General features: G+C 46.2%; 1 protein-coding gene across 7 annotated transcripts in view; it reads left to right on the top strand.

Moving 5' to 3' along the window:
• Positions 1–25,626, top strand: part of Tmem164 (transmembrane protein 164) — a 466,391-nt gene that overhangs the window by 207,696 nt on the left and 233,069 nt on the right. For 6 of the 7 annotated variants that reach the window (XM_057759106.1, XM_057759109.1, XM_057759107.1 and 3 more), the window contains 2 exons: positions 6,427–6,527; positions 8,100–12,719. In XM_057759106.1, coding sequence (XP_057615089.1) covers positions 6,427–6,527; positions 8,100–8,306 — 308 coding nt within the window. In that variant the 3' untranslated portion in view covers positions 8,307–12,719. Of the gene's footprint in view, positions 1–6,426; positions 6,528–8,099; positions 12,720–25,626 lie in introns of those variants that run through there. The other variant, XM_057759104.1, reaches the window with a different exon arrangement.

Raw genomic sequence — 25,626 nt, 5'->3', positions numbered from 1 at the left:
ACGTGTGACTGTTGAGCACTTGAGATGTGGCTCACATAAGTGGGGAAACATTGTTGGTTAAATGCATTCCAATAATGCTGCTGCATATGACTAGTGGCCGGTACCAAAGATAGAGTGCTTAGCATTGCTTGCTGGTCCTTCTTTGTGTTCTCTCCCAGGTCTAGGACAGCACCTCTCTTCCCACCCTGTGGCTGTCTCTGGAGTTTGCTCATCTCGCTCATCTTCTAATAGGTCTCTCTTTTCTTCTAACCACCTAAATATTGCTGTTTTCCAGACCCCCACTCTTAGAACTATAACCTCATTTTGTGGACTCTTCTTTATCCGTTTTAGCCACACACCAAGCTGTGTTCCCAAACCATTTTCCTCTCCTGAAATCTATACCTGGGCAGCCATTACCCAATGGAGAAATCTGCTGGTACACCTTCCAGTACTGTGTCCTAACCCGAGCTCATCTCTCCCTTAAACCTCCTGCCAGTTCCTGAAGGCATGGACCCAGAAGTTCCTGTAGACGGTCCTCCTTTATGTCTGGCAAAGGGCCAAGCCATCTGCGTCATGGACAGCACCTGAGCTCTCTTTCCCTCTGGCCCACTATCTATCTTCCTGCTGGAGCCATCCAGCTGGCTAGAACACAGATCTCACCTTTTTATCTCCTAACACCTTTCAGTGGCCTCTCATTGGATAGAGGATAAAGGCCAATTTCTCTGGCCAGGATAACAAGGCTCTTCCTTTTTCAGGTCCTGTTTTCTTGTCGCTCCAGCCACCTACTGACCCACAACCCCTTTTGCGTTCCTTTGCTCTCCTTTAACAGCGAACCGCATGTAATCACTTATAGACAGCAGGCCGTTGACACCCTTATACCTCTTTTCTGGCTCTACCTTCTGCCTAGAATGTTCCTTCAGTCACGTCTTAGCCCAGCTGCTTCCTGTTGTTCAAATCTCCTGAACTGTGACCATCTCCAGTGTCTTCCCTTCCTCAGTGTCCCCAGTGCCGACATGTTCCCTTCACTCTGTCTGCTCTCCCTTCGTTTGTCAACTTCAGTTTTTAACTGCAGCAGATTGGATCCTGCTCTTGCCATGGAGTGCGAATGAGTGGGTAGCATGGATAAGTCAGTGACCTGAAGGAAGCAGAAAGATGGGCTAATAGCAGGCTACCGTACCCAGCGTTGAGTACTTGGTGTCATCCTTCCTGAGTGAGAGTGTAGGAGGAGAGAAAGATCCCTTGTGGGGGCCTCTGGGGGTCTTTGCTACTGCTGGAGCAATTGCCTTGGTTCCCAGTACTCCTACGGCTTCCTTCTGGCAGAAATCAATTTTCCAGAAACTATCATCTTGGTTTCCCCCTACCTTTACTGATGACGTGCTTCTATCCTCCTGGGATAAAAAATGCTAGCAGAAAAATGTCATGTACATTCTTAAAGTAGGGGGAAAAAAGCATTTTATGATGTGTTGAATTTTCCTGAATGTGATTCAGTTTCTGTTTTTCTTTTGAAGAAAACTGGTTTTGCACTAGGATTATCCCAAGGGCCACATCCAGGTATCCAACAAAGTATTATGTGGGTTTGCATATAATTTGCATGTATTCCTATGGGCCGTGTTAGCAGTGCATAGGGTGCTTTTAGACTGTGGTTTTGGAAGGAAATGGAACATTGGATCCTGTTTGCCACAGGCAGTCTCTCCCCCGCAGGGGAGGTGGCCATTTCTCCAGAATGCCCCTCCTCTTCCTGCCTGTCTATGAGTTTGGATGCCTGAGATCCCTGGGGTGAAAATAGCTCCTTGCTAGGCAGCTGCTGGATCTGCTTTCTGTAATGCCTTCTGCCACTCCTCCGCCCTGAGCAGTGGACACTGCCTGCAGTTCCTACACAGGAAAACAACTTTAAAGGAAGTGTGATTTGCTCAGGGTCACTCCCACAGGGAACATGGGGCTGTCTGACCCCCCTCCCGCCATTGTTTTTAAGCTACTACATTGTATTTTCTTTTATGTCTGTGCTGTGTGATGTTCTGCCTTTTATACTTGGTGTTGCTCATCCGGGACTGGTTTCTTCATGCATGGACAATCCGGTCGCCATTTGAATGGCAGTGGACTCTTACACAATATTGAGGTATTGGAGTTTACTTAACCTATCTCCCTAGTTGGTTTGTTTCCAGTTTCTCAACATTATAGAGAAAACAAGCCTAAATATCTTGGTGCAGATAAGGGTGTTTTGGGAGCTCTATAGGTGTTTGAAGATTGTCTTCCCAGTGCTAGCATTGACTTAATCTCCCTTTTTTATGATCCCTCACAAGTCTCTGCCACCACTTTGGCCATGCAGTGAGCCGTTGAGTAGCCACCGTTCATCCAGGACTGAGGTAAAAGCGGAGCTTGAGTGAGAGCTTCTCCCTCTGTCAACAGTCTGGTTGAGGCAGCTGATGCAACAGGGAAGGGACAGGGCTTTGCAAAGGGTCAGTGAGCACACTGAAAACCATGTCCCCTAGAACACAGAGCATAACACGGGAGAAGCACAGGGAAGGGACAACTGTCCTGTGCGTGAATCCTTGTCCCCTTCTTCCCTAGGACTGTGGCTGCTGATCTGACTCCTGGTTGAGGACACACATGTGTTTAAGTCCATTCCTGTACCACACTTGGCGTCTGAGGCATGTCACTGCCGCTCAGCTGCATTGGGGCGGGAGCTATTGAGCAGAAGTCAGAGGGAAGAAAAGAATAGTTTTCCAGGAGAGTGTGTAACTTCCTGGGCACCTGTCAGCCTTCCAGGTCTCTTTTTTCTCCATGTGCCCTTGGAAACTGAGGTGACAGTGTGGTGCTCAGGCCACACTCATTTGTCAGACTGACCAGTGTCCACGTTCTCACTATTATGTTATCAACCAAGCACTGTGGGGGCAGTTGGGGAGACATGCAAGGTTCTTGACTTGGTGGAACATTGGGACAAAGGTGTGTCCAACACACAGGCTGAATGTGGCTCAGGATAGCTCTAAATATAGCCCAGCATGTGATCCTAAAGCACAGACGTGTCAACATGTCCAGGACACGCTTCACAGGTAGCCCCCAACTTCCGTCACCCTCCTGCCTACTCCCCATTCTTGTACTTGTTCCTTGCTTTCGGTCTCATTTTTCTCTCACTGTGTATGCATTTCCATGACTTTGTTTTCTTTTTTTTTTTTTTTTTTTGGTTTTTCGAGACAGGGTTTCTCTGTGGTTTTGGTTCCTGTTCTGGAACTAGCTCTTGTAGACCAGGCTAGTCTCGAACTCACAGAGATCCGCCTGCCTCTGCCTCCTGAGTGCTGGGATTAAAGGCGTGCGCCACCACCGCCCGGCCAACTTTGTTTTCTCCTCTGTGCTGATGTCACCCATCCTTGAATGCTCACCTTATCCTCTTCATGGAGTCTGTGGTTCTGTGGTTCGTGTCATAAAAATAACAAGCACTTGTTAAATCCCTGGGACCATGCGACCATGCGATAACTGTGTCATCTCCTCTGACTAACAGCTCTGTGCATGAGGCGGTGCCTGTTCCATTATAGGGATGAGTAAAACTGAGTTGAGGAGATACTGTGATTTGGCCAAAGCTCTGATATCCATAATTGATAGAAGCAGGGTTTGAATAGTTGCCCCTTCTAGTCATCCAGTGTCACCCGTCATGCCTTAGAGTATATGCAGTCCCTGCAGGAATGTTTACATGTGGACATTTCATAGACACAGGTACTCCGTTTTCAACATGTCTAAAATGGCCTTCATCATTTCCTTACCCTTGCTTCAATCTGCTGTTGCCTCTCTTTTCCATTGCAATAAATGGCATCATCAATCCCGTGGTGGCCAAGCTATTAATACAACTCTGAGAGTCCCTCCTATCCTTCCTCTCCCCCAACCCCACCCTCCTGCCTTGTACCACATCCTTCTGATTTTCACTTCTCTCTTCATTTTCTACCTTGCTGCTTTTACCTTCAAAAACTACCTTGCTCTGGGCTCCTGGAGAGTCCCCTTGGCAGTACTGCTGACTTTACTCTGACCCTTGTACCCTGATCTGAGTGACCAGCACTCACGTTCCTCAAATGCCCTGCAGCTTTTTGTGGCTCTGTAGCGGAGCGCATAGATGCCCTCCCAGGGACTGAAATCCATCTGGAATACATGTTTTGCTTGGCCCATTGAGCATTCTAAAACATTTTGAATAGTTGCCTGCATTTAAAAATCAGGACATTCCACATAAAGTTTCGTGTTTCTGGCTTTCCTTTGAAAAAGCAAGAAGCAGGCACCTCTTGAGCCATGGTCTAACAATGCAGTGGATGGTGGAGTTAAGTGGTAGTTGCACTCTTTAGAAAGGGTGTGGGTCTATTTACCAGGCTCTCATATTCCTAAGTATCTCTTGGTCCTAGTCCTGCTTCTGCATCCTAGAATCTTTGTGAGACAAGACACATTTGGCCTTGCGGTTTTGTTGCACACATGGTACCCGAAGCCCCAAGCATAACTCTTTGAGGCTGACATGGCTCGGCCTGGGGCAGACCAGCTTTGCTAACCGCTTCCTCACTACCTCCATTGGACTCTCCCTGTGACTCTACTGAATTATTTCATTATTATGATACAGCGATTATCATTCTGTGTGTGTGCGAGTGAGTTGTGTGTGCATGTGAGAGATGTGTATGTGTGAGTGTGGGCATGCATGTGCCACAACATGCATGCGGCATTAGAGGGCAGCTTTTGGAAATTGATTCTCTTGTTCCACCTTGTTTTGAGGAAGGATGTCTCTTGTTTATGCTGGGCTGCGTTCTCTGGGTCACCTGGACCACAACCTTCTGGGGGATCATTCTGTGCCTTCTTCCCATCTCACCATAGGAGTGTTGGGATTACAGACGTGCCCCATCACTTCTGGCATTTCTACTTGGGTCCCAGGGTCAGGTCATCAGGCTAGAACAATGCCCAGGTTTACCTGTTGAGACATCACCCCCCAACCCCCACGGCTGCCACTGACCTCTTACCTGCATAGCTCTGAATGGCCTGCCTTATGTGTCTGCCTGTGTGCAGGTTGAAAGGCCTAGGGCCCTCCTGAAGTCCCATCCGTTTCTCAGGACTGTACTCCAATGCTACCTCTATCAAGAAACCTTCCTTACCCTACCTCCACCCCCACTCCCAGGCTGAGTTTTATCTTCCCATAACAGGAAGTACCAGGAAGTATAGCTTTCAGTCACCCCACCCCCAGCTTGCTGTATTGTCTTTGTTGCCTGTATTTTTCAAACTGTAGGGACCTTGTCTTATTCCAAAAGCTACAAAGTACAAACAACCATTGGACAAAGGGCAGAATCAATGAAAAGTTGACCTGGGTAAACAGTACTATACTTTGGCAGGGGTGGGGGGATGGGAAGGTATTTTTCAGGTTCCTTTCTGAAGCACCCCTGCCAAGTGCCCAAACAGAGAGATACTCCAAGTCTCCTGTCTACCATGTTCCTGCTCTGTAAGCTCTGAAATACATCCAAACCTACAAAGAAGGGAGTTCACAGCAGCAATAGAAGAGGCAAGACATCACTCGGTGTTCTTGGGACAGAGTTATTCAGTAGTTGAGAAATAGCACAACCATTGGTTAAAATATTCACGAGAACTCTAGATTTAACAGCGACAGTAAGAGAACAATGATCCCCATTGAGCAGTCATGTTATGCCAGACTTTGGGGACACAACTATCTCAATTTGATGGGCAAGTAAGATTTGCAAAATGGTTGCAAGTTTTGTCAGAGCCAAGCAGCTAAAGAATGGTAGAGTCAGAATCTGAACCCAAATTTGCCAGGCGGTGGTGGTGCGTGCCTTTAATTCCAGCACTGGAAAGGCAGAGGCAGGTGGGTCTTTGAGTTCGAGGCCAGCCTGGTCTACAGAGCTAGCTCCAGGACAGCCAGGGCTACACAGAGAAACCCTGTCTCAAAAGACCAAAACCAACCAAACAAAAAAATTGAACCCAAATCTATCTGACCTCAACAATAACGTTTTCAACTGCTACGTCATACTATATAGAACCACGAGGAAATAAATACAGACACAAAGACAGTTGCATATATAGTACTAATTCTAGAATTAATTTTAAAAATGCATCCTGGGGCATGGAGAAAATGACCAAAGAGACACAGCAGTGTCTTAGTGCGGCTTCTATTCTAGGAGTCAAGTGCTGGGATTGAGTCCCTCTGTGGCTTCTATCTTCTTTTCCCGTTTTCTAAACAATTCCAAATCACTTTCAGTACGCATGAATTAACCGCTCTTTCTAATGCTGTGAAAGCGGGGTTAAGAAAGGGCTGCCATGGTTCCTAGCTAAGTGCTGAGGCCCTTGGAAGATGCTGTTGTTGATAAGTGCAAGAGACACCACGCCAGCTGCAGCTGTGACTGGGACCTCAGCACCTGCACCCATGCGAGCAGAGGAGAAGTGGCTGTTCCTCCTGGCTCACCATCTACCGTCTTCCTCCAGGTGCTTACACCCCAGAGCCCCTCAGCAGTTTCCGGTGGGCTCTTCTCTCCACGGGCCTCATGTTCTTTTACCACTTCAGCATCCTGCAGATCCTCGGCCTGGTAAGTTTGCTTAGATCCCCTTCTCTCCCCTCTGTTTGGAGTTCTTCATAAATCTTGATAATCCTGGTTGGTGCTATGGTATCATTTTGCTTTGAAAAATGCACAATGCTAAAGGCCAGGATGTCAGATTGTTGTGTCTGGGGTGTTGATTTATGATACAGAGCTTTGGCTTCTCCGGAGAGTTTTCTGAATCCTTCAGCAATGGTCGTTCCTTCATTCCTGGGGATGCAACAGTACCCTTCATTCGTGGCTCCTTGGGTCTGAAACAGTGACCTGTAATTGGCAAGTCCTGTGCTGTGGACCTCTTGGGTGTGTATGATCCTTATCCTGATGGCCCTGGGCCTTGTGATGGCCTTTGATTTTGGGTTCATTCTGGAGATGCACGCAGGTCTTTCAAGAGACCCTTCCTTCAGCAGTGTGGCCAGTGGAAGTGAGAGGTTGGGAGCCCCAGAGCTTTCTGTAGTCTGAGAAGTGCCTGGAATATGGAAACTGGCTAGCCTCAATGTTGAAATATCCTGAGTCCAATAGCGCCGAAAATGCAAGGGTATGTATCAGTGCTGAAGTGAGGAGAGAGAGTTCATGCCTGGGTGTGGGGACGGAGTTTTCGCCCTCCCTGTAGCGAGATACAAAAACCTAGCTTCCTTGAGAGATGGAGAGGACTTTTCTTTAATGCGAGCAAGCTCTTAAGAGCTCCGGAAGGCGGGTGTTCTGGCTGTCCTTGGGGCAGGAACGCGCCATATTTGGTTTTGCGTGGTTGGCATGCAGGGTTAGCCATGTGGAGCCGTGTGCGGCCTTGCATGATAAGGTCGTGTAACTGGATGTCCCCAGTGCCTCTGGGCAAGTACCCTCTTTGTCTTCCTTGCTCTGGGTTGCCAGAGGTCGGCTGGGTTCTTTGCCAGTAGTGTGAATGCTGCCTGTGCTTATATAGGAAGGCTCAGCATGCTCCTGAGCCGCACACATCCCCTCCTTACGTCCTGCTGCTCCCCACCTAGTTGCTGGTTTCCAGGGGTGTCAGTGTTGCTCACGTCACCATACATTACCATGTTCTGCTACACCTTCCACCAGCAAAGCTCTCCTCACCCACTCCTCGCCATAACCCTTGTCCATCTTTCATGAGTCCATTCACGTGCCACTCCCCAACAAAATCTTCTGAATGCTCCTCAGACCTCCTCGTGGCATGTAAAGCTTAGTGGGCACCAGCTAGTTGGAGACCAGACACAGTCAACTGATTGCCCTTGCTACTTGGAGACAGCGACCATGAAGCTAATGGCTCTAAAAATTAATGCAACCTTTCTCCAGGAGCTAGGCACACGATAAATGCTTAGGAATGACAGTGGACTCTGGGCCCAACTGGAGAGCAGGACTGAGCAAAACTGAACAGCTTTCGCCCAGGACAGTGCTATATCCCCCACTAAGAAAGCCTAGGGCAAAGCAGCCCCTTTATGAACAGGCGGGGATTGGTCAATCCCTCCTTGTCCAGTCGTCCCTAGGGAGGAGAGATGGCTGAACTGGCGGTAGCCAGAGGAAGCCTCCGGATGGCGAACGCTCACTCTACCTCCCTTGTCCCTGCAGGTCACCGAAGTGAATTTGAACAACATGCTGTGTCCGGCCATCTCAGACCCATTCTACGGCCCCTGGTATCGCATCTGGGCCTCGGGACACCAGACTCTCATGACCATGACCCACGGGAAGCTGGTCATCCTGTTCTCATACATGGCTGGGCCCTTGTGTAAATATCTGCTGGATTTGCTCCGGCTTCCAGCCAAGAAAATAGACTGAAGGTGCTTGGGGTTTTGTTTTGTTTTATTTTGTTTGTTTTTTGTTTTTGTTTTGTTTTTTTGTTTTGTTTTGTTTCTCCCTGAGGAATCAAGTCCTGACTTGACTCAGAGAACATCCAGTTCTTGACAGACTCATTGGCGAGGGCAATAGGATACTTGGTGAATTTCTTTTTTTCTCCTCTCTGTCCCTTTCTTCCACGACTCTTCCCTCCTCAGCTCCTCCCCATGAATGGCTCTTTGTGCCTGGGATAGTGCTGGGGGCTGGAACTTACTTCCTTTCATCCCCTGGCCTCTGGGTCCCTACTGTGTGCCCCGTCCCTGTGCTTGACCTTACCAAGGGAAATGGTAGTCAGTGCCCTTCACACTGTTTGTCGGTGCTTTTTAACAACAGCTAGTTAAAGAAGCAGGGAGCAGCAAGCGATAGTTCCCCCAGCACCCCAGCAATGAAACAGTGTTCGGTTCACTTCTCCACTGCCAGGGACCTCCAGGCTCATGCTGGGGTCCCCTTTTACCTCCAGCATAGCCCCCACCAAAACGGGACCAAGGCCTTGTTTCTATACCAGCTGCAAGCCCAGAGCCGAGGGACTTCCCAAATCACAGCCAGAATAGATTCTTCCAGTGACGGGTGTCCCGTGATGTAAAGCAGGGAGCCGCCCAGCCACTCCTTCTAGGGTGCTGCCTGGCGTGGAAGGTGACAGCAGTGTGCAGGCCGAGGGCAAGATTCCATAGTGGGCGGCCAGAGGTCTGTCGCCACAGCGAGTCTGAAGTCAAGAGGGTGAAGGTGTGCACAGTACCAGGCAGGACACCCCCGGGCTCCCGTCCCCCCAAAAAACCTTCCCTATGAAATCTGAGAGCAGATCCACACTCCAATCCAAAGTGAGCATAGAAATTAAGAAGCCAACTAAGTCGAGTGGCAACTTGAGAAAGCTGTGATCTGAAGCCTAGTCTATGTCATGTGGATAATTAGGCAACACTCTAGTCTCAGCTGCCCCCAACCATCCTCATTGTCTCTGTACATGTCTCTCTGTTTCTCTTTGTCTGCGGCCGCTTCATGGAAGAGGGAGCTGGAGGCGGGGCTTGGGTGTGTTTGGCTGTTTCGTATTTTGGATGTTTGAAATGGGGGAACCCTTGCATTTCGGGAAGGTACTCTAGAGCCATTCCTGGCACCTCGAGGACATGTCCACAGCTCCCAAGGCAGTTTCTTTATGGCTTGATTTCTTTCGTGTAGCTAGACTCTGCTTAAGTGTTCAGTGTGGGGAAACATCCTTGGATCAGGTCCCCATAGGTAGCAGTTCAAGTGTTCTGAAGGAAGGAACTTCGGTTGAAAGAAAGGTACTTAGTCATGTATGGACCACAAAGGACACCAGTGTCTGGACATTGCTGACTCCTTGTCAGCTTCTAAGTAGGAGGAGATTTGCCTAAGAATAGAGAAAGAAGTTTGTGCCATAACCACCCCATGTCCCTGTTCTGGTTGCAGTATTCAACGTGAGTTTGTGGGTGTTAGGCCTAACCTGAGCTTCAGTGACTCGGTGGCCATGAAACTGACTTGCCAGGGAAGCAGCGGCAGGAGAGTCTCCCTGAGCAAATGAAACTAAGGGAAGCATCTCTAGGAGGGGTTGCTTGAACATGAGTTGCTTGGCTCTGAGGTACGGAGAACTGGAAAAGAAGAACTCCTAGTGTGCTTGTTCCCCTTGGGCTCCTGCCATGCCTCTTCCTCCTATTGCCCTCTTGCTGTTTTCCCCACCCCCTCAGAGAAGTCTTGGGTGATTAAAATGTGTGAGAGCCTCCCTGGCCCTGGGCCTCTCTATAGAAGAGCATCAAAGAGGTCATGAATGAAGCTCGATTAATAAAAACTCAGAGACAGAAATTGGGGTTCAGCCTGAGGATCAGAAAAGCAAAGCAGCCAACCACTGGCTCTTACCTCAGTCCAGGTTCTCAGAATGAGACTGTGTCTGAGAGATGCTTCCTCCTGTCTTGTATTCCTCTCTAGTACTGGGATTAAAGGTGTGGGTTACCACTGCCTGGTCTGTAAGACTGAGCAGTGGGGCTCTTTTACTCTCTGATCTTCAGGGAAGCTTTATTTATTAAGATACAAATGAATTGTCGCTACACATGAGTCCTACCATGGCCCTTGACACAACTTATAGCTGCTTCCTGCGGTGATGTAGGGCCTCAGCTGAGGGAGCCAACTCCAGAATGCCACAGAGGTGGGAGTGTCGTACACGCTTCTTCCCCGTCTGAGGCACCGTGGCCCAGATTGCCAGGCATCTTGGGCTTTCCCTGCATTGGCACGCCTCCAGTAGCTTGCCTCTGCTTTGGCAGCAACTCAACAAACCCATTTCTGGTAGGCATTTTCTGGCGCTCAGAGGGAGAGAAGAAACTCAAAGGCATGCTGCCTGGCTCAGCCAGGCCAGAGTCAGACACACCTGTCAAGAAGGAGGAAGTAAAGCGGAGATGCAGAGCCCTAGGTTGGCTCATAGGTAAAGAAATTAAAATAAACAGTTTGTGGCTCTTTCAACAGATTCCACAGGGAGTATTGGGTTAGGTTTGAAATGTTGGGGTACAGGGGACCCTCTTCATTGCTTGTCACTCTTACTTTGGTCCAGACCCACATGAAAAGAGGTACCCTACCGAGGTAACCTACTCTATGTTGTGGAAGTTGCCCCCAGGTATGTCCAACAGCCTTCCTGACAGTAGAGACTGTTACCAGAGACAAAGCAGAAGACAGTTGGGACTGACTCTACAGCTCCTCCTCAGGCCTTTCTTGTTTCTGTGAAGGCTGTTCCCTAGTTACCATGGCCAGAGTTCTGTATATCGCCTTCCATACAGTAGCTCCGTGCCTGTGTGAGAGTTCTCATAGAGGGGGGCCGTTTCTTTGAGATTGTCCCAGCAAGAGGGCCTAGTGCATCCTCAGGCCCTCAGCATCCATGGTCAAGGGGCTGTGCCACCAAGAACAATAGGCTAAGCCAGAAAATTTGTGGCAGCCACTCTGAGTAACAGAGGTTGTTTTTCCCACTTAAAGCTTCTTCCCGCCCCCAGTATTTGGTTTTGTATATCTAAGACTTGGCCCAACATCCTCCCAGAAGCCTAGCAGCAAGCACTTCTGTCCTCCTGTGGGGATTGGGAGCCACCACCTCCACCTCTCCAAGTCTGTCTTCTGTCTTCCTGTGGACTTCTTTGTACCTGTGGACTTCCAGGGTCTAAGTGGGCTACGTAGGGTCTGTTGTGCACTTTATTCTGTGGTTCTTCTGAGTACCTGTCAGACCATCGCTTTTGCTGTAGCCTCTGCTGGGGCTTTGCTGTATGTGATCATGGAAGAGTCAGTGTTTTGTGACGTAATTCCAAGCTTATCCCAGATAACTCGGTGTTAGCAGGGCTCTATGCTGAAGAACTGGGGTTAGGGAATGCTTTGAGTTGTATTGAGCCTGGTGTTTGGGAGATGACAAAGGCCCTTTTTAACCCTCCTTCTGCCAAATAGACTTTCCTGGAATTCTGTCTTGGCAGAGAAGTTTCTGAATGGTTTCTACTGTAAGGGAGGCTTGCGGGGAGGAAAAGGGGGTCTTCCGACACTGTAGGACATGACCCTGCTGCTGGTTTTAGTAAGCCAGGCAACTTGGGAAGGTCCGGGACTGGGAAGCCATGTCCTGTGTCTCCCCGCCCCCTCCCTGGCCTTGCCCTCTCTGAGTCCACAAGAAGAGCCAGTCTTCCGCTGGTATATACAACTGCAGGAAGACCACAAGGTACTTGATGTTGCCCTCGTCTTGAGACACTTATATATACTGATTTGCTACTTGTGGCATTGAACAGACCCCCCACCCCCACTCAATGATAAACAGATCAGAAACAAAAGTCATTTTAAGCAGAAATGATGTTTTGGAAACTCTTGATTTATTTTGGTGTCAATGTTATATTTGATTTTAAAGTATTTTTGGTTTATTTGATGCAATTGTAGTGAAGAGAACAGGAATGAATGGTGTCCAATTATTTCTTCTGGGACACTGGTGAGCGCCTCTTCCTCCATCCTTCTTCTCCAGCTGGGACTGCCGTGGACTGTCACCCTCATGTGCCAGGCTCCCTTGAGAGCCAGTCTCTGAACTCCCTAGATGGCATCGAGCCTCTTCATGAGGCTGCTTCTAGGGCGCTCTTTACTCCCCCATCTCCAGTCTACCTCCCCTCTTTGGGTGTTTTTGTAATGTGTTTTCTCTGTTTTGTACAACCCCTTTGATTGTACTTAAGTGGTTTCTGCAGCCACCTTTGGAAAGAAATGGTCCTTAATTTGTGTACTTAGCGTTTTTTGAATCTTAGCCTCAGGTGTTCCTGCTGTTGAAGATCCCTGAATGAAAAGGAACCCTCCCCATGGGACTTATTGTTACAATGTTTTCTTCATTTGCTGTTATTAAAAGATTTATGAGAACTCAGGCGTCCGGGCTTTGCTTCTGAGAACCCTCTCAAGAAGGCTTTGCAAAGTAGACAAAAGGGGTCATTTGCTGGCCTAGTGTGTTGTACAGTAGTTACCACTTCCCCCAGCCAGGGCGGCTGGACTCAGCTCAGCTTGGCCCCATGGGCAGAATAGTGACTTGGACTTGATTTCCCATACACTGCCTACTTCCTATCAGGCCATTGGCTCTAAAGGGAGCTTATCAGTCAGGGACATAGGCTCTCCAGGCCCCATGGTAGGCTAGGCTAGATGGTGAGGTCAGACAATGCGACTTTGGGCCTTGGGAGATGGCTCATTGGGTACAATGCTTGTAGGATAAGCAAGAGCACCCGAGTTTCAATCACCAGCACACATGCAAAAGCCAAGTGCCACAGCGTCAACCTTTAACCCCAGCCCTTGGGGGTGGAGACGGATTCCAGGGCCTTGATGGGTAGCTGGTCTGGCCAATCAGTACAGCCTATGGGTTTAACGGGAAGACTGGTCATTCATCTCTGACCTCTGCACACACATGTGGGTGAGTGTACACACACACATGCACACCACATACACAAGAAAGAATGTAACTTTAAAATATGATGACTTCTGGCCCAGAGCCCCAAATGTCCTTCAAGTAAGTAGTATCTATGTAGGCTCAGACTGTCCCTTGGCGAAGACTCTGAGCAAGGTAATAGTGTCCTTTGGGAACAGCCCAAAGTCCTCTGTCTTTTTTGTTGATGCTGCCACTTCTAGAAGGGGATACATAGTGGCAGTCAGTGCAGATGGATTCCCCTCACCTCCACTGGCCAGGCATGGGCCCCTAGGCTGTGTAGTACACAACACCGTATATAGTCCTAGACTAGAAATGACCAGCTTGGTGATTTCTTCATTGGCTGCTGAGGTTCCCACTCTGTACTGTGCATCCATACCGGTGGTCAGTGCCTCTCCATGTGTTCCTGAAATATCCCCCCCCCCCCCGGGTGCTCTGTGAGTTGACTGGCACTGTAGTTTCTATTTCAGTCATCAGCAAGAAGCTGGAAACTAGCACTGTATGATACCCCTCCTTTAGGCCCCGCTGCCTTTTTGGTTTGTTAGATTGCTAGGGAGACCATGGCTTAGGAACCAAGCTCTCAGAGAAAAGGGGGCGAGGGCTGCAGAGATGACTCTGTAGATGAGAAGAGATTGCTGTGAAAAACATTCTAATCTCTAGAATCGATGGAAAAGCCAGGCTTGCCTAGATGTCCCTGTAAGCCCAGCACTGGTGGGAAGGGGACAAGAAGGCTGCTGGGGCTTGCTGTTCGACCAGTCTTGCTGAAAAAAATTAGTGAGCTCCAGCTTCAGCAGATCAGGATGGCCTCAGTCAAAGTCAGTCTGACTTGTCTCTCCCAGTCAGTGTTATGCATAGCATTGAGGTGGCTTGAGTAGCAGAGCTTGCTCCAGTTGATAACACTTTCTGTCTTAGCAGACCCCCTAAACTTGATCCTGTGGCTCCTGTGTGTCAGCATCTCACAAGGCAAGTCTCAGTAACAAAGATGGAGCTGCCTTGGCCTATCCTTGCTAGGGTCTAAGGACAGTAGCATGAACCACTGATCAACTCTTCTGTCTAGCAACTCGATCCTGGCCTCACCTCTGTACCTGCCACCAGCTTTCCCTGCTCACTCTTGTCCATAACCTCATTTTCCCAGGGGCTTTCAGAGGTGGTACTCACCTGCCCCTGCTCTGTCTAGAGTTTCTTCTTCCTTACCAGTTAGGAGCACAACCTCTTTGCCATTTCAGTTTTTCACAAAGATCCCAGGCCCTCCTGCATTATGTCTTACGGGAACTCAGGCCTTCCTATGCATTCTTGGACATACTTTAGGTTCAGAGTGTGCCAGAGTGGGCAGGCTCATAAATGCTGTGTATTTATGGCCTGGGAGGCGGTGGCGGGGGTGGGGGTCAGGTAGAGAATGTCAATGCTGAGCCCTGACTCAAGCACATAATTCTAAGCAAACTTTTCTGTGGTTGTTGTTCTTGCTTTAAGCCTCTAGGTTCTGAGTCATCTCTTTGACCTGACAGTCTATACCGGCGCTTTTATGAAACCTTTTAAGACATCTAAAAGGCACGAAAAGTAACAGCTAAATCCAACTTAAGAAAGTGAACATTAGCAGTGCAATTGAAGCTCCCCCAGACAGCTAGAAATTATTCCTCCACACTTCCTAGATTCAGAGGAGGTACCTTAGAGGGCCCCTTCTAAGCGTGAGGGATAGGAGGCAGAGTAGTTAGCCTCTGTCGTTCATCACATAACTTGTCCTCAGAGTAGCCATTAACAGCTACTGGGGCTTTGACTGTTCTCTCCCGCTGTGCTTCTATGTGCCCTGTGTTGTGGAAGTCTGTGGGGGGTGTGTTGTGTGGAGAAGAGGTGATGTCTTTGTTTTAAGGGATTTCTCTCTTTTTTTGGCTCTAAGACATTTTTGGTCCTATCTTCATATCTCTACAAAGCTGAATGTACATTACGATCAATGACATTTCAACCTCTTTCACTTCCAGTGCGGTAACATAAGAGACATCTTACAACCTAAAGCGCTTCAGAGCCACTTTAAATACTCTCCTTGTTTCTTCCCTTCTTCAAGGAAGTCACTTTCCTGCCACAGAAAACCCCTTTGTGAAAAGGTGTAAACAAACTTTTAGTATGTGACATCATTATCACACTTTGTCCCACCTAGATGTGGTAGTACAGGCCTGAAATCCCAGCACTTGGGATCCGCACATTTGGGATGCTGCGGCAGGAAGACTGAAAGTTGGGAGGATGGTCTGGGCTACATAGCAAGGTCCCATGTCAGTGAAAGGACACATAAACCCAACACAGTCTTTCTCTACCAGCATCCATGAAGTCAGACAAGCATTCTGCTTCCTACCTGAGAGGTTCACTCTGTTGAGCTCTCTCCCAAGGCCAGTGGTTTTGGGGACACAATGGCAAGGAGGCCATGTATACCTGCATCAGGAAGACCACTGTGCCTAACGATGGGGAGGGAGCCAGACAAATCAGACTGAGTCAGGTCCAACAGCAATGCTCCTTTCTTTTTGTTTCCTCATTGTCTTTTGTTTTGTTTTGTTTGTTTCCCAACCACAGCCTAGAAAGACAGCTCAGTCTGGTTCCCTGGGGAACTTTGGTTAGTCAGTGCTAGGCGTGAGGTGAGCTGGCAGCAGTGGGAGCACAGAGGAGGTAGAGCCTGGCCTGGCCAGAAGCATCTAGGTTGACGTAAGTGGTTGTCTGGCCCACACAGAGGAAAGCAATGATTTCCTGGCTTTCTCAAAGTAGAGGAAGGGGAGCCAGTGGGCCTTTCAAGGAAAATCAACAGTTTGACCTGAGGCAGCTTGAACCCTGGTTATTTCCAATAGCCTGAGCAGTTGCCAACTGCTAAAAGCCTTCACTCAGTTCTGGCTGCCTTGCAAGCTCAGCTTGACCCATTGTAACCCTCAGGTCATACTCTTCAAGAAAGAAAAAGGTGTGTCTGCAGCAAACCTCAGATACTTGGAGTCAAGAAACAGCTTTTGGACATTTTCCACTAGAGGGTTTAGCAAGATCTGATCATCCTGGATTAGAGCTGCCCTCACGTAACTAGGTTAAATTGTTGGCCTACTTAGGCCCCTCCTGCTGGGGCCTCCTTCAAAGCTGATGAGGCCGATTAGGGGGCTATTTCTGAGCATCAGTCATGTACCCACAAGACTGGGAGCAGTCCTCCCCTGACTAGAAAGACAATAACTACGGCTGAGGCAGAGTCGGCCTCGCTTGTAGGGAAAGTACTACTGTCAGACACATCTTGAGTCCTGGGAAAAGAGAGTAGCTGTAAGTCAGGGCTCTGGGTATTGATCTTACTAAACCAGACCCACCTATCCATTTGTAGATACAGACTTATAAAACAAGACCAACCAATTCATTTTCCGAAATGGACTTAGTCCTATACCTTTTACCATCTCCATTTATAGAGAGAGATGGTGGGCCATCAACAGGAGGGCCTTGGTGGCAGTCACTAGCCTACACTCAGTAGATTCTCCGCATCTGAAGAAGATTGTTGTCTTAACCTGTCTGAACCTGAGTTTGGTCATCCACAAGGAAACAGTAACAGTAGGCACTTCAGAGTGCTATTGTAAGGATATATCGTAGAGTACATAAAACGCCTGGTCCAGGGCCTCGCAGCATATTTTAGGAACTGCTTCTGTCAGCACCAAGTATTATCACTACCATCCGCATCACCACTACCATCCGCATCACCATTACCATCCACATCACCACTACCATCCGCATCACTACTACCATCAGCATCACCACTACCATCCGCATCACTACTACCATCAGCATCACCACTACCATCGCCACCACGATAGCCACCATCATCTTCATCAAGACCAATAGTGAATGATAAAAAGCTCCATCTCTGGAAGCCAACAAACTTCATTTGAATCCTGGCTTTGCCCCTTTAGGTAGCCATGTACAAGGGACAACTTGTGTGAATTTCATTTGGACATTGTAAAATGGGGAAAAATCATCAGGTGATTGGAAAATGTATATGGTTCCTAGGTCACAGGACACATTTAACTGGTGTTGGCTTTTTCTAATTGTTAAAAAGGAATGATCATGAAGAGTTTTGCCTAAATGTTTATGATGGTGGGAATGAATAGGCCAAGCAGTGAAACTGTGTAGTGAAACCATTTCATATGTTTTCATTGTGGATACACTTCTCAATGCACAAAGGGTATAAGCATCAAACCCGAAGGATACATAGTAGCAGCAGTATATCCTCCTGTAAACCATAGACTTTGGCTAATAAGTGTGTGACAGTGGAGGTCCAGCTGCTGTAAATGGAATTCTGGTGCGGGGTGCTGAGAGTAGGGAGGGCTGTGAAAAGGGTGGGGAAAGATTCTGTTCATTTTTGCTGCAAAATTAACAAGTGTTCTAAACAGTAAAGTCTGTTTTAAAGGAAAATTCAGAAAGGAATGATTAGCTAGGTTTTCATTATATAACTAAAAATAACTAAAAAAAATTAGAAAAAGGAAATGGGGAAGGAATCAAAAGAATATACTGCAAAAATTTTACACCTCATCAAACACCAAATAAGGTAGTGACCGGAAGAACGGATGAACAAAGTAAATGGAAGATATTTAGAAAGCGTTACACACTGGCAGGATTAAACACTTAATTATCAACATGCACTTTAAATCTAAGTGAATGAAATTCACCAACTAAAACACAGAGATTGACAGAATGGATTAAAAACCTTCTGGGACTGGAGAGATTAAGAGTGCTTCTTACTCTTCCGGAAGAACTAAGTTTGTTTCTCAGCACCCACGTTGGGAGGCTCACAGCTATTTGTACTTTTAGCTCCAAGGGATCCAACCCTTTCCTCTGTCCTCTGATGGTACCTGCCTCCATGTGGCATACACAGATCCACATACATACACACGAAAGAGCACACCCATGCAAATAATACCTCCAGTGAAGCCGAAGAGATAGCTACACTAATATGAAACAATCAATTTTTAAGTAAAAAAGTTATAAGAAACTAAGTATTCCAGGCAGTGGTAGTGCAGTCCTTTAATTCCAGCAATTGGGGGGCAGAGGCAGGTAGATCTATGTAAGTTCAAGACCAGGTTGGTCTACAGAGCTAGTATCAGGACAACCAGGGCTACACAGAGAAACCCTGTCTTAAAAAACCAATCAACCAACCAATGAGACAAGCAAACAAAAGAAACTGAAGTACGACTAATAAGAACTCAGGGTCAGAAATTGGGGTTCAGCCTGAAGATCCAAAAAGCAAAACAGCCACTGGCTCTTACCTTGACCTCAGTCTAAAATGAGAATCCTGCCTCCTGGGATCTCAGAATGAGACTGAGTCTGAGAGCTGTCTTGCCCCATCTTATATTCCTCTCTAGGGCTGGAATCAAAGGCATGCACCACCCAGTTCCTATGGCAACTAATGTGGCTACTGGAATTAAAGGTGTGTGTCATTATGGCTACTGGGATTAAAGGTGTATGTTACTTTAATCTGGTCTGAAAGGCTGACCAGCGGGACTGTTTACTCTCAGATCTTCGGACAGTCTTTATTTATTAAAATACGTTTGAAATGCCACTACAAGAAACAAAGTATATTTTGTTGATAAGAGGAATAAATAATTGTAAAGATATAGCAATTCAAAACATGTGCATCAAACAGAGCCTCCATCATATAGTTGGCTGGTATGTTTCTGCCATAAGTGATTTTTACCATGACACACCTCTGCTGGCAACATGGTACTGGGAATCCTAGTCAGAGTAGTTGAGCAGAAGTCTTTGTTCTGTAAGACAGTTTTGTTTTTACTCTCATGGCTTTGTGTGTGTGTGTGTGTGTGTGTGTGTATGTGTATTAGTTTATATATGCATATATATGTAACCTAGAATCATAAATTAGAGAAATGGAGCTTAAACTATGTGACATGTTTCTTTCTTAGACAGACTTAATTCTCTACTTGTACCCGTTTTCCTGCAAACAACATGATTTCACTTTTCTCTGTGGCTTAAAGAATTTGTGTGTGATACATGCCACACAAAAATATTAATAAAAAGAGGACATGAGGCTGGGAAGGGGATGTGTTGTGGGGGAAGTGGGTAGTTGAGGGAGTAGGTGGGAATGATCAAGATATATCGCATACAAAGAATAATGAAAAATGGCTCTATAAAGGAAAAAAGAAGAAAAAAATCTAAATTTGGAAATTAGGAAAAAGCAGGGGCTGGAAAGATGGGGTTTGCCAGCAAAGCACTTATCTCTCAAGCAGGGGGCCTGAGTTCCATCCCTAAAACCTGTGTACAAATACCAGGCATGGTGGCCATGCTTAATCTCAGCACTGGGAAAACAGAGAGAGGAGATCCCTAGAACTCACTGGTCAGCCAGTTGATTCACTTGGTGAGCTGCAGACCAATGAAAGAGCCTGTATCAAAGGAAGTAGATGGCATTCCCGAGAGAGATACCTGTTGTCCGATGACATGCATGCACGTGTGTGTGCGTGCGTATACACGTACAGAAGGAAAAGCAAAACTATATGCAGACAATATTGTTATATTAATATATAAATAAATCCCATAAAACATATCTACTCAATTACGGGAGTCAATACATTCAACAAGATCGCAGGATACAAAAATCAGCACATCAAAATTAGTTGTGCTTCTGTACGCCAGGAATAAACAATTTAAAAATGAAGAAGACCCTATTTTTGATAGCATATAAAATATTTTTTTCAAAAACATAGGAGTAAATGTAATCAAGGAGGTAAATGATTTGTGCATAGTAAACTATAACATACTGCTCAAATGTGTACATAAATAAAATACTGTGTGTTGGATAATTGAAAAAATAGTAAGATGGCATTGGTCTCCAAAGCTAACTACTGCCCTCATCAAAGTTTCTATAGCCTGTTTCTCTTTAAAACAGACATGTCAATCCTTAATTTTATATATGGAATCTCAGAGTCTTGAATATTTGAAACAGCACTGGGAAAAGAAAAAATTCTTTGTTTCAAAATTTACTCCAAAGGTACTGTAATCAAGGCTATTTAGTGCCAGGATAAAGATAGACCAGTGGAGAACAATAGAAAAATCCAGAAATAATCCTAAACTTTCATCACCAATTGCTTTTCAACAAACATGCCGAAATCATTCAATGGGAGAAAATGACATGGGATCAGTCATGCAAAACAATGAAATTTGAATGGCTACCTCATATTTATACAAAATGAACACATCAGATCCTAAATATAAAGGCTGAGTCGTCTACAGAGCTATTAGAAGAATACATAGGGAAAGTCTTTAGAACCCTGGTTTGGCAATGAGTTGTTCTTAGGTTTGATAGAAAAAGCACAAAAGTGGCAAGTTAAAAACTAATTTTTGATAGCGGCTTAATATCCCATGTATATAAAGAATTCCTATAATTTGATAGAAAAAAAAACAACTCCTCCAGAAAAACAAAACTAAAAAGCAAATTGTTCAATTAAGATCTGAGTTAAGACCTTGAACAGAAACTTCCTCCAAAGATGTGCCCTAGATACACCAATGACCAATAAGCATGCCCAAAGTCATTTGGCCTCCCTAGCCACTAAAGAAATGCAAGCCATCGTGAAGCTGGCCATGATGGTGCACATCTGTCAGGGATGTGGGCTTGCGGGGTGCATGAGTTCCAGGCTGGCCTCCACTTCAAGTGAGAGCTTTTCTCAAAAAACAAAAGCCAAAATGAGTTGAACAGATATCAGAGGATGGATTTCCACGGAAGAAATGTGTCCTTTGGCTCCTCAGTGGCTTGGCCTATTGCACATCATGGTAAGAACCAGTGGTGGACAAAAGTGTGAGCTTCATATTTGCTGGATGCCAAGGCAGCCAGCAAGGAGCTAGGGTCCCAGTATTCCCCTCAAGGATGTGCCTGAGTCAATAGACTCCTCCCTCTAGGTCCTCACCTCTTAAATGATCCACTACTTGTCAATAGTGTCACAGGCTAGGGACTTAGCCTTTGACACATAGGCCTTTGGGGGCCACTTATCCAAATCGTAATATTGAAATGCCATTTCACCTCCACTAAGATGTTTTTAATTTTGAACAAAGGCCTAAATGTATATTTCTGAGACATGAAAACACATGCACTTAGAAACTTGTATAGGACTGTCCATAGCAACACTGTTGCTGAGAGCCAAAAGGTGAAGACATTAGGATGGGTAAACAAATTGGATTACATGATACGATGAAATATTATTCACCCATAAAAAAGAACAGTATCAAGACGTGGGTGGGGGTTGAGGAGTGACTTGTCACTGTTGTGGGACGCGCTTATGGAGTGATGCAAAAGTGTGTGGAAATTGAAAGCCGGTGACTGTAAAACACCAAAGACACTGTTACTGAGACTCCCCACGATAAACTGGTTGCTTGTATACAATCTGAGTTTTACCTTAATAAAAGAAAATGTCAAATAAAAATAATTAAATCAGGCAGTTTTTTTTTTTCACTCGCAAGTGACCTGTGCACCGCTTCTCATAGTACCTTCTGGTATAACCATCCACAAAGCAAAAAGCATTGGCCGTGAGTTCCCATCCTATGCCAGTACAATGTCTATTTGACCTTCTTCAGGGCTGCAGATTCTACTGGAGTAGTTGATTACAAATCTCCCTCAAAAGAGGAATCCATTCTATCTGAACAACTGGAGCACCCCATAGCTCTTAAACCTGTCATTCAGGGATGCTATTACTAGACATGCATGGCAAGACAAACAAGACCCAAATTCCCAAGTCACATGGCTTCAGTTACGCTCGTAATGGAGACCACACACTGTTGTCTTTGATTCTTGTAGAAACCACCACTGAGGCCTGTGCCATAGGGTTACAATGCCCCTACGAATCCCTGGAATTCCCTTGGATGTTTGCAGTAGAGAGAGTATTGGGAAATATTTGCACTACTCACACTAGCACTATTCCTCAAAAAGATGGGCTTTTCAGGGCTGGACAGATAAATCAGTGGTAAAGAGTGTGCCCCAGCATCCATGTTTAGTGGCTTACAACTTCCCAATGCCTGTAACTCCAGCTCAATGGGATCAGCTACCTTTAGCCTCTGTAGGTGTCTGCACGCATGTGCGCGTACATGTGCACGGGCATGCATGCATGCATACACAACTTTTTTTCCACGGGGTTTCCCGCTCTTTCCAGTTCATGCCACTCTCTTTATATTCTGCCAGGCTATGCTTCTGCTAGACTATGCTTAAGTGGGCACTAGTATGTTCCTTCCAGCTATCTGGTCAGGTCCCTTTTATGTCTTATGCTGAAACCCATAATGTGTATGTACCATTATGGATTATTTCAGAACACCACTTAGGAGGAAATCCAGAATCCACAGAAAGTGACACAAAAATTTCCCGTTTTGAATCCACCTGATAGTCACTCAGTGGCCACCACCCAGCAGCTTTCTCTCTGTTCAAATGGCATTTCCAGAATGGCTGTGCTTCCTGTCTCAAAATAGCCACAACTGAATTGTGCCTCTTTGCCTTTCCTAGGTAGCAGGGGATTCATAAAGTTACCCCGGTTTCCCTTTCCTTATTTTACCTTTGTTATTCCTTCTCTCCTTCTGCCCCACGAAGGGGTTTTTTGCCTGCTATGGGATTAGCATTCCACAAGGAATCTTGCTGTGTACTTTCATTTGGGGCCCAAAGGCAGCTTCTTGGAGCAAATGGCCGAGACCCTGTTCCCTCTTATCTTTGTCCTCTGTCTTGGTGCCAGGAAGGGCCATATGCCTCTCAGAGGGCAGACTCACAGGAAGGAACACAACTTTCAGTTTCCAAATATCACTCTGCATGTCCAAAAACCTTCTTGAATGATCCAAGTGACCTTGCGTATTTCTTATAGGAAGCAAGACAGCCACGTGGTGAGGATGAGGGGGAAAACCCCAGCTTTCCTCACAAAGTGTTTTTGTGCTTCATGTGGAGTAGTTTATGGCACGGACATGTTGGAGGGCCAGAAATTAAAATGCCATTTTTCTAAACATCATTCTGAGGTGGAAGTCATTTAGAAACACCCTATGATGACAAGCCACTGCTGTCCCGATCCAGTCTGAAGTTTTTGCAGCAAGAACTAACTTGTATGCCCCTCCCACTTCTTAGCCCAGATTATTAATTTGTCTTCTGCAATTACATGATATTCATTCTGCAACTAAGCAAAGCACCGTGGCTCCAAGGCCACAGGCACTCAATAAATATTGATGGATCACATTGAGCCTGACATTTGGGAGGAAAAGGCCAAAAACGGCAGTCATTTCATCTAATGACGGCTTCCCAGTGGCTCCCAGAATAACACGCAGTTGGGACTCCAGCAGTCACTTCGGATTGGCCTGTGAGACCCTTGGCTTATTGTAACCGTTCCAGTTATCCATAAACACCATCCGAACAACACACTTACATGTGTGTTTAAGTATATGCTATTTTTAGAATGTAATTTTAAAAAGAACGGAAGAGAACATCTCATATGTTACATCTAGAAGGGCAATAGATGCCCACTGGTGAGTTAGCAGAAGCAAGTTGACTCATTTCTGCTCCGCAGTGGGGGCGATGCTTCTTCCTGCTGGAACTTCTTGAAGCTTTGACAGGTTGTAGCTGTACTGGGCTTTTATGACTTAGGCTGATATTGGACCCACTGCTATGAGATCATATGCATAATATACTGCCTTTACTTTGCGCAAATTCAGGCCTTCTTGCTGTTGCCCAGCCAAACTAAAATACAGAAAGAAATTAAGTCTGGAAGCTAAGTACGACCACCGTCCCTCTCCCCAATCACAACTGTATTGTCGTTGCTAACACAGCCTTATTGTTCTTAACGTTATAAGCAACTGGCATCCATTTGTAGTAGACAGCGATGAAATGCCACTTTATGTTTATTTTTAACACAGTCAAGTGACAACTATGATTTTGATTTTTTTTTAAAAAAAAGAAAAACAACTCCTTCTTCCACTCTGAAAGGAGACTGATGGTGGAGCAAATTAGCCACCTTTTCTGACCCAGATGTGTTGGAAAAGGGAGCAAGAGCGCACGGATGCCAGGGCAGTTGACGAGCAGAGACATTCAAGGCTCTTGAATGTAGAGCTGTATGTGACAAATGTAGACAGCGGGCCATCCATCTCCCTCAGTGAAAATAAGTAATCAGTGGCCAGGACGAAAATCTGCAAGCACAGGTCCACACCTGCCTACAAGAAAGCATATGGTCCCCTCCCATCTCTCAGGGTGGTCCCACTTAACGAGTTCAAGATACACAATACCTGCTGAACATTATTACAGAGCTTCCATCACCGTCGGTGGCTTCAGATACCCATAGTCAACTATAGTCCAAAGGTATTAAATGGAAGATTTCAGAAATAAACAAGTATTTGTGTTTTCTTATTTATTTCTTTTGCTTTGTGTGGTAGGGCGACACAGGAAATGCCTTTATTTAAGATTCTGGAAAATTAGTGATATGCAGCAATATACGGCTAATGACATCTTGACTAGGCACATGACTAGACATGACCTTGTCTTTGCACACAGAGGGCTAGAAGCACCACCTCCTATTGCCAGCATATTCTAATGATCTAGCATGAATGTCCTTTAAACCCCTTTTTTGCTTGTACTTCAAAAGTCCCTAACATGTCATAGCCAGGCTGGCTGCATAGGCCTCTAATCCCAGCACTCAGTAGGCAGACCCATCTCTGCATTCCAGGACAGCCAGGCATACAGGAAACCCCTGACTTGACCCTTCCCCAACCCCCATCCCTAACATGTTGCTAATTTGTGGAAACTACCTTCAGTGCAACCAAGTACTAAAGGCTATTCGGGGATACCCTTACACAGCCCCGTTCTTTGATCTGGAAAATGGGACTTCAGCACCTAGCTCAGCAACAAAGTGAAAATGAGTCTGCTATGCCACCCCTAATCCTAAGGTGGACACAGGCAGGCCTGGTCACTGTATGTGAGACTACTTCACCTTGGAGACATCACCCACTTGGAACCAACTTCATGGGATTCAGCTCACTAGTTTCTTTTCAATCTGCACTTGGGTCTGAGACAGCCGCATGGCTGGGTACCAGTTCCAGAGGATTGGACACCAAGCCCAGGACAGAAAGCAGTATTTGTTTTCAATTGCATTGTGTTCGAGGCAAAATGTGGAAATCTCACCCTGTCCCACTATCTCTTGTTCAGGATGAGTCTTTGTCCAATATGTGTGTGTGTGTGTGTATAGCTAAGTGGTTAATATGTGTGTGGGTGTGTGTGTATATATATATATATATACATACATACACACATACCCCTGTTAATATGTGTGTGTGTGTGTATATATATATATACATACATACACACATACCCCTGTTAATATGTGTGTGTGTGTGTATAGCTAAGTG

This window comes from Chionomys nivalis, chromosome X, assembly GCF_950005125.1.
Source record: "Chionomys nivalis chromosome X, mChiNiv1.1, whole genome shotgun sequence".
Classification (NCBI taxonomy): Eukaryota; Metazoa; Chordata; class Mammalia; order Rodentia; family Cricetidae; genus Chionomys; species Chionomys nivalis.
Note: the sequence above shows the minus strand (reverse complement) of the source record. Positions and strands in the feature narration are given on the sequence as shown.